The 8,803-nt window shown below is 38.3% G+C and overlaps 2 protein-coding genes across 3 annotated transcripts; both read right to left on the bottom strand.

The window, feature by feature from the left end:
* Positions 1-113: 113 nt before the first annotated feature.
* On the bottom strand, positions 114-3,891 carry tspan3a (tetraspanin 3a). 2 transcript variants are annotated; one of them, XR_004570748.1, is made up of 8 exons: positions 3,644-3,891; positions 2,609-2,800; positions 2,235-2,309; positions 1,925-2,026; positions 1,673-1,825; positions 1,479-1,562; positions 684-913; positions 114-633 (listed from the first exon to the last, which is right to left on the bottom strand). XR_004570748.1 is itself a non-coding variant. In XM_034233605.1 (7 exons), the coding sequence occupies exons 1-7, from the start codon at positions 3,869-3,871 to the stop codon at positions 821-823; spliced, it is 927 nt and encodes a 308-aa protein (XP_034089496.1). In that variant the 5' UTR covers positions 3,872-3,891; the 3' UTR covers positions 114-820. The 2 variants fall into 2 exon arrangements, 1 of the variants encoding a protein (XP_034089496.1); XM_034233605.1 differs by having other exon boundaries at positions 114-913.
* A 3,033-nt stretch (positions 3,892-6,924) lies between these two features.
* On the bottom strand, positions 6,925-7,583 carry ch25hl1.2 (cholesterol 25-hydroxylase like 1, tandem duplicate 2). The gene is given in 6 exon segments (XM_034233590.1): positions 6,925-7,003; positions 7,005-7,179; positions 7,182-7,258; positions 7,260-7,290; positions 7,293-7,325; positions 7,328-7,583. Coding segments are annotated over 6 exon segments (651 nt in total).
* Between the last annotated feature and the right edge of the window lie 1,220 nt (positions 7,584-8,803).

The raw sequence follows: 8,803 nt of genomic DNA, 5'->3' as shown, positions 1-8,803 counted from the left end.
AGCTTTGTCTTGACAGAAATAATTAAACTATTTGGTGTAGCAATTTCAGACCTTTGTAAATATATGTCTTAGAAATCCAAACATTAAATCAGTAAATGCACATCTACATTTCAAACTTTTCCAACATTTTATTTACAGTCTTGAGTCTCGCTATTGTTACAGATCAGAAAATCAAAATTCTAAAACTACCTTCAGTGGACTGTGGAGAAGGAAAAAAAACAACAGCTGTAGGACAAAGTTCAACTTGAGTTTAGAAGACATTACTAAAAATCCCAAATGTTGATGGGGAAAAAGCCATTAAGCTACATGCACACATTTGCGACTGACTTGGGCTGTTGAGGTGATTTTGTCTTGACAGTAAACTGCTGGTAAAAGTTGAGGTTTCAACTAAACTGAGCTATAATAGTTGTAGTAGACGTAGAACAGTAGTAGCAATAGTAATCATGGAGGTAAGCGTATTTAATTCAAATGTCATTGAAGTACAGGATAGGTTGAAATATAAAATATTGTAAGCCATACACATAGTGCAAACTAACATGAGGAAATGACCCTGTCCACATTTGTACTCCATACATTGTATACAATAAAAAGGTGTCATGCCCTTGTGCCATCCTCAGAGCAACAGAATGCTTTCTACATCTCATTTACAGTGACTATTAAAGAATTTGGTCTATAGCCTTTTTGGGAAAAACAGGTCAAATATGTAACTTAAGTGTGGTTGGTGATTAGGGTTAGTTTTGTAATAGATTGTTTGTATGCTGTCACCAAAGACACATGTTTATTCTGAAAGTGATTGTTATGGAGAGAAATGTGTTTTCCTTCATGCATAGATGCCCCCAGTAATAAGAAGCTCATACGCAGGATCTCTGCTTCTGCGGCACAGCACGACACAGGCACACAACATCCCCAGCATCTAGAAGTAAGAGAAAGACAACTTAGTAGGGGTTTACAAATCTTCTTTTTTACTGATCAGTTACAACGCTTCAGAAATATTAGGGGCTCGTGGAGTCTCACCGTAGTTGTGTTACTCAAGAGTGGAATAACAAACTGTCAAACATTTTGGGAAATAAACTCCTTGCTTTCCTGCTGAGAGATAGACCAATTCCACTCATGGTTGAATGGTAAATATGTAGATGGAGTCAGGAGACTGTTAGCTTAGTATGGACAAAAAAAACTAGAAAGACATAAGCTTTATGCTAAGCTAATTTTAGGCGGCTGGCTGTAGCCTTATATTATTCAGACAATCTTGAGGCAAGTAGAATTGTTAATGTTTTATTTATTTTTAAATCATACTGAAAGTACCTTTGTTTTAAAACACAATGATAATGCTGCTGACTGCTAGTCAAATGTTTTCACTACTGAAAACGCAGCGCCTGTTAGTCAAGAACCAATACATTTCAATCAATATGGCAAAGGTCCAGTAAATAAAAATACAGATTCTACAGAGAGCTGGCGAAGTCGTATAAAAAGGGACATACCTGGATGGTAGCAAATGTCAGAGCAGTCCAGATGACATACATCATGATCTCCTCCATCTTCTTCACAACCAGAGCTTCACATCCCTACACACACAGAATAAGTTCAAATATACAAAACTATAGCAACAGACTCCTCTTTAAAGTAAGAAGTGTTTGGTATAAAAAGAATGTGACACATGTAAAGGTTGTTTTACTTCTTGGTAGAGATCTGCATGGCGAGTGAGGGACCCCGTGCAGCTTACAACGTTATTTTTGCAACAGCTGATGGGTACGCTGTTGTTTTTGGATTCTTTATACCACTGTGTATTCTGCCAGTCTGAGTAATTGTGGATGCCACAACACTGAAGCTGTAAAAATGCAAACAATGGAAAAATTACTGTCAAATACTTGCTTACCCAGGATAAGACTAAAATAATTAAACAATAGTATCATTATATCCGACTCACCTGTCTCTGAATGTAGTCGATGGCACGGCTCTGGGCATTGCTGTTGGTGCCATTGTACTCATCGTACACTTTCTTGATAGAAACATTAACTTCATGTTCAACCTGCCAATGGTTAAGAAGGGTGAGACATTTGATGACACATCTCACATACGAACATGATTGTAATTCCACAGTTTTTCCTTCCCTAATGGGTGGACTATTTGATATAAATGCAGTCCATTTCGCTGGAAGACTTACGGGGTTACAGGTTAAGCTTCAAATAAAGCCAAGAAAAACAAACAAGTGCCGTCTTGTTTTTTTACTTTCTCACCTTTGCTCTGTAAACATATCCGAGAACCACCACTGCCACTTCCGTCAAGAAAACCAGCAGGAGAATGACAACAAACTGTGGATTGAATTTCAAAATGTGAGACAACAGACACTTAATGCATACAAGTAAAAAGAGGGTTGTCATATCCTTTGGCATGTTCAAGTTATACAGAATACAACCACTAACGACTTACTCTATGTAAAATAACACAAAGCAATTCTCAGGTTTTACATGTTTATGCCTTGTTTTAATGCATCCTTAAGCCCCACTCTTCTCTTCATTATGTTTCAAAGTTTATCTTTGATTACTCATCAATACTTAAATGCTTTAGTATCCCAATCTACCATGCTAAACCTATAAACTAATTAACTAACCGTTGTAAGACCACAGTAGCTCTCTCTCACTGTAGCGCAGCATCCAATGAGCCCAATAATGAAAAGGAGGGCTCCAACTGCTATAATGGTCACTGCTGGGATGAGGGTGTACACATCTTCAAAGAAGTGATCGTAGTCATCAAAAGTAACGAAAACATAGGCTCCAACATAGCACAGGATACCAGCGGCAGCCTGAGGGTGAAATAAACATTTCATTAAGTGATTGGTTTCTGAATGCATATTGTTTGTTTGTCAGAATCTAACATTCAGCAGCATACCATAGGCCTTTATCATTACAGACATAACACTTCTCCTCAGTGGTAGAAAGTAACCTAGTACACTACCCGAGTACAGACTTTAGGTACTTGTACTTTACTTGAATATTTCCACTTTATGCAAAACATTTGCATATGATTTTTCAAGAGGGATTTATTTAAAATGAGTTCCACTTAAAAATGCTGCAACATCTACATGTTGTATTCATAATTGAAATATGCAAAGTTACTATGGTAAGGTACGTTTATTTATATAGCACATGTTCAGACACAGAGGCAATTCAAAGTGCTTTACATCAACATTAAGATACAATAGTTAGAGAGAAGACAAAAGAAAGAAACACAACTAAACATTTCAAATAAACATAGTAGCCTACATTATTGCATCCAAAATGTAGAGGAGTTGAGTAAGTATCCTAAAATGGAAATACTCAAGTAAAGTATCCTAGAGTAGCCTGGAGCACTTTTACAAATGTGTATTAAGCACAAACATTACATTTACTAACTGTAAAACGTAGTGAAAGGTGCTCCAATTAACATTGACTTAAATCATTAAACCTTAAAAATCGTAAGTCTTTCCCATAACTTTCTCAAACTAATCCCTCCTTGGATAAACAAAGGTGTGCTGCCTCAGCTAGCACAACAGCTGACTGCACTCACACATATGCTACCATAGCTACAAACAGCTAGCATTGTCGCACACAGCTAGCGAGTGACGCACGTTTAAAAAACCTCCACGTCATTAAACCTCCAAACTCACCCAAAATATCAGGTTGAGAAAGACCAGGACGGTCTTTGACGAGGTAATGCCGCACTGTCCCATCTTCAGCATGGGGGTTGAAAGCAGTACGTGTTGGAAATGAGTCTGACCGCAGGTTTCTACTCTGACATGTCCCGGGCAGCTGCACTGCTCATTCCAGCGCTGTATCACTGGATCGGCCTGCGCCGGCGCGGAGACGCAGACAGTGCCACCGCTCTCTTTATACATCCATGAGTGCCATTATACAATCTATGGTGCCAACAATACAAACACAAAAGCAATTTGGGGAAATGTCTTGTTCATAAAAAGAAATGAGCTAACTCCAAACCAAATTTTGAACAATTTGACCAAGAATTAAAACAATCTTAGCACTATCAAAAACCTTTTGAAATCAAAACGAATTGTGTATTTAACAAATATTACATTTTAATTGTGAAAATGTATGTATTTTTTGTTTTTATTTGTTTATTATATGTATGTATTATTTGTATACACAATGTATAATGTTTATTATGTTCTTGAATAAATAAAGGGAAAAAATCATGTACAGTAGTTTCGTCTTATCAACTTGTTGCCATTGATATAATACTATTGAGAACTATTAAAGTAAAAATTAACTAACCCTTTGAACTGGCAATTGGAGAACTTCCACCACTTCTGACATCTAGTGGTGGAAACATATAGTGCCATTCGTACGGTGGCTGAGAAGTGCAATGGACAATTACAAAGTGTGAAACACTTTAACAAAGCTTGAGAGAAATTTACATTTTATAAAACAAAATTACATTAGCAAAAACACTTTTACCAAGGAAAAAAATCTTTAACATTAACGAAAACCAATTAACAAGATGCAAAACACTTTTACAAAGCTAAAAACAAATTTACATTTTATAAAACACTTTTACCAAGGACAAAACAATTTAACATTAACAAAAACAAATTAACAAAATGCGAAACACTTTTACCATAACTGAAACAAATTAAAATGTCCCGAAACACTTTAACATTTCCCGAAACACATTTACATGTACATGGTACCCATGTACATGTCAAAATTATTCCCAAAGGTCAAGGAATACCATGATCATAACACCAGAGGGAGCTCCACAAATCATGTGAAACCCAGATTTGGCACAAAAAAGGGGGAATACACGTTTCGCAATTATGCCACATCAAGGTGGAACGCTCTTCCCACAACTGTAAAGGAAAGTAAAACTATACTTACCTTCAAAACCTTTCTTAAAGAGCACCTTCGGGGGAGAGCATTGCAAAACTGGCCCCGGTAATGGTACAAATCTCAACCAGTCGTTCAATGCACAGCTTCCCCCCCCCATCTATGTATATACTCGCATTTTAGACTCTGTTACTAACTGTATATCTGTAGACTTGGTATGTCTTAAATGTCCGGTTAGGATGTATTAGAACGAAATCTAAAATGAAAATTGTAAATAAGCAATCTGTATGTAAAAAAACCACCTGTATGTCAATTGTAAATAAGCCATCTGTATGTCAAATATGTCTTATATGTCTTAAATGACATGATGAATTGGAAATGGGGGACCCTGATGTAAACAAGACGAAAGTCATTCTCTGGTCTGCATCCCCTTAACAATTGTATGTTTTGAGCTGTACTGTACTGTACCCAATATACAAGCTGTTAATAAACTTTTCAATCAATCAATCAATCAATCAATCAAACAAACAAACCGGAAAGGGAATGTCCATCATACCCGACGTGACGTTATAGTGATTGACTCAAATTTGTTTTGGCGGAAAGACCGAAGGTAGGAGTGTGTTTACGTTCGGTAAACATGTTTTGTCCGTTTTGTAGAAACAACCTGGGACAAGTGACACCTTTTTGCTCATCTTGTGGACAATCTCTGGAGTGTTTAAAGGACAAGGACCAGACAGAAGGACCAGATATATTGCATCATTGCGTGCAATATTTTAATGAAGGTCACTCGTATGCTGTAATCGTGGACATGTTGTCTACCTTTCACGGTGTAAAAATCAGTTTGCGGACTCTTAAAAGCAAACTGAATCAAGCCGGGTTTTACCGAAGAAAGGGTTATTCCTCTCAAATCGCTGTAATTAACGCCATCAGGTTGGAACTTCGTGGACCTGGACAATTGTTTGGATACCGAACAATGTGGCAGGTACTAAAACAAAAGTACAGTCTTCGAGTGAAGAGAGATGATGTTATGAATTTGCTCCGGGAGCTTAACCCTCGAGGCTGCGAGAGGAGATCTCGCAGAAGGTTTATAAGGAGAACCTAACACTCAATGGGACCGAACTATATGTGGCATGCTGACGGTTATGACAAACTTAAGCCATTCGGTGTGGCCCTTTCAGCATAGATGGATTTTCACGTAAAGTACTATGGCTTGAATGTGGTCCAACAAACAATAACCCAAGAGTTATCGCTCAATATTTCCTCAAATGTGTGAGAAACCTGCTTGCACCTGCTTTCCCTTATTACATGTTACTTGTTAGACGCTTTTATCCAAAGCGACTTACATACTCAATACTGTGGGCAATCCCCACAGGAGCAATTTGGGGTGAAGTGTCTTGCCCAGGGACACAACGACATGCTGACTGCAGTGGAGTTGTTTGAACCTGTGACCCCCTGATCCCAACACCAAAACTCTATCCATTGCGCCTCCCCTTATACATAAAACATTTTAAGTATCAGTATCATCAGTATCACCCTATGGTATCACCACTAGATCACTGGTCTGATTACATGAATTCAAAAATAAATGTGATTTGCGTGTCAGCGGATTGGCATAAGGTGATTTATAGTTCAAAAAGGAAAATAGTTACTCACTAAATATCATGACTGTATGTAGGTATTGTTTGGATTTACATACAACTTGAATAAATCATTGATAAATATAACTTAAAAATATACATATAACTTGAATATCAATAGCCCCACCGGATTTAAGAACAATTAAAAATATTGAAATAGTCTAAAGATACTGCCCCTTTTGCCAAAAACAAACAAACATTGCAGACGCTTTTCTGTTTTAGGAAAGTAAAACAAATGAGACGAAGGTTCACAGACTGTTTAGACACTATATTGTGCACATAGTTCAAGTGATTATATAAAGATTTTTCAAAATACAATACAGTGACACGCCTCCTTTTCATTGCAAGGTCAAATGTAGATTTTAAAGTCTCAATTCTTCACATTTGACCATCCACATGGTTTGAAAAAAACAAACAGACATATGAAAGCTTAGGTCTCTATCACTAGCTGCTACCAATAGTAAAGCAGTTTACTTTATAGCAGTAGAGAAGCTGAAATCAGCATGCGTACCAAATATCCTATCCCAGTGACTAAAGTGAGGTGCAACATATACCGAACGGTATAAGGTGGGATGTGGACTAAGGGAAATCATAGCCACAGTGATCCTCAATCGAAACGTAGACATGCACAACCATGAAGTCCCAAGTAGTGAGCATGTGGCTTCTCAGGATCACAGGATTCAGAGTGGTCCAAAAGCCCACTGTGGCCAGCTCCCAGCCACCAGGCACTGAGTGGCTAAAGCAAAGGGAGATGAGTATTCATGATGGATTGCATGGAAAGTTGCATACAGCCAGTGGATCCTGATGGAGCAGGTGCCAGATGAAGTATTGGAAGTGAGCAGGAGGTTGCTTATCAACCCAGCAATTAGCTAGAGGGAGCCTGTTCTGGCAGATCAACAGGGGGCCTCCATGTCCACTGGGCCACTGATGCTGGGAGCACAAGAAACACATGGTTGTACAAGGTGACCCCTGCACAGTGCAGCAGTGTAGAGGCTGTAGGACGACGGCTAGGTTGGATCTTGAATTGCTGGACCCAGGCCCATCTTTCTCCCATGATGTCACAAACAAGCAAAGAGTCGTTTCCTAGGCATCTTATCCAAAGATCTACGCTGGTGTCTGCAACGTCCATCCTGAAGTAGGAATCACTAAGTGAATATCCTATAAATGTCTGAGGAATGTCGATGTTCCAGACAGAAACAGCGACAATGGGTAAAGACTTTGTCCCATCGGTGTCTGCTTGACTCTGCTATCAAGTGACAACCGGGTGCAACATTTCAACAAACTATTCATACTCCCTGGGTGACTGGTAACGTATAGCTCCCCACATTATACATTTTTCAGCAAGGGGAGTATTATTAAAATCCAATTGTATCTTTCTTAGTGCCAAATCTCTGCTCAAGTGGAGTTTATTTATCCTTTTACACAAATACACACTGGAATTATCACATTACACTTAGTTGGAACAAACAAAGGAAAGGTCAGAAAAGAGACACACAAATCACACTTTGAATATCACCAGAATAATTACATTACACAAAATGAGCATCAAAATATATAGAATGTATGTAGTTCCTATTTGTTTGGTCCAGTTAAAAGTACTATGTATTGCACTACATATTTTACCAGCAAAACTATGTTATGCAAACCAAGTATACAATCTGGACAATATTTAATGTCAAATGTAAAAACATATTAATATCAATGTATGAAAAATAGGAGATACATGTTATGAAACGACCTTGAATGAATCGGCTTAAAGACATGTCTTATAGAACTTTTATGGTGTAATTGTGTTCCACAAGAATGAACTTTGCACCTCAGCCTTTAAACCAGTTATGTTTTAAGTCGGTTTGTGCTCTGCAAATTAATCTATTTCCTATAAAGATCATGCAAGATGATTGAAAACTCCAGAACAGCTAAATAGATTGTGAGGAAGGTAACTTCGTCACTGTGAACTGACGGCTTCGGGCCTGGTAACTCAGCACTTTAGTGAACAGTTTTGCACTTTATTAGCGTGATTGCACAGTACCGTTTGGTATGGCATATTTGCACATTTTAAATACTAATTATTGAGATAGTATTTATTAAAGGATTGTGTGCACCTGGTGCCCTGTGTTGTCTCCTCCCCCCTCACCTGTGTCTAGTTGCTGATTAGTGTGTGTGGGTATTTAGGCTCTGTTTCTCTGTCTGTTAGGGAGTGGGTGTGTGTGTGTGTGAGATCCTGGTAGCTGCAGGCTGGGCTCACGTGAACAGCAGTAGCAGGATTGAGGCTGTGTGTAATGTGTTCATATTTTAATAAATGCCCACGTCGGGTTATATTTTTGGACGTTCTGCCTCTGCCTCCTTGCT

Source organism: Gymnodraco acuticeps, unplaced genomic scaffold, assembly GCF_902827175.1.
Source record: "Gymnodraco acuticeps unplaced genomic scaffold, fGymAcu1.1, whole genome shotgun sequence".
Lineage (NCBI taxonomy): Eukaryota > Metazoa > Chordata > Actinopteri > Perciformes > Bathydraconidae > Gymnodraco > Gymnodraco acuticeps.
The sequence above is the reverse complement of the archived record's forward strand: the minus strand, read 5'-3'. Positions and strand labels throughout refer to the sequence as shown.

Coding starts and splice junctions, on each gene's coding strand:
- tspan3a (XM_034233605.1), bottom strand. CDS start 3,871: ATGTATAAAGAGAGCGGTGGCACTGTCTGCGTCTCCGCGCCGGCGCAG. Junction 2,801..3,643: donor TTCTCAACCTGATATTTTGG/GTGAGTTTGGAG, acceptor TTTCACCCTCAG/GCTGCCGCTGGTATCCTGTG. Junction 2,027..2,234: donor GATATGTTTACAGAGCAAAG/GTGAGAAAGTAA, acceptor AACCATTGGCAG/GTTGAACATGAAGTTAATGT.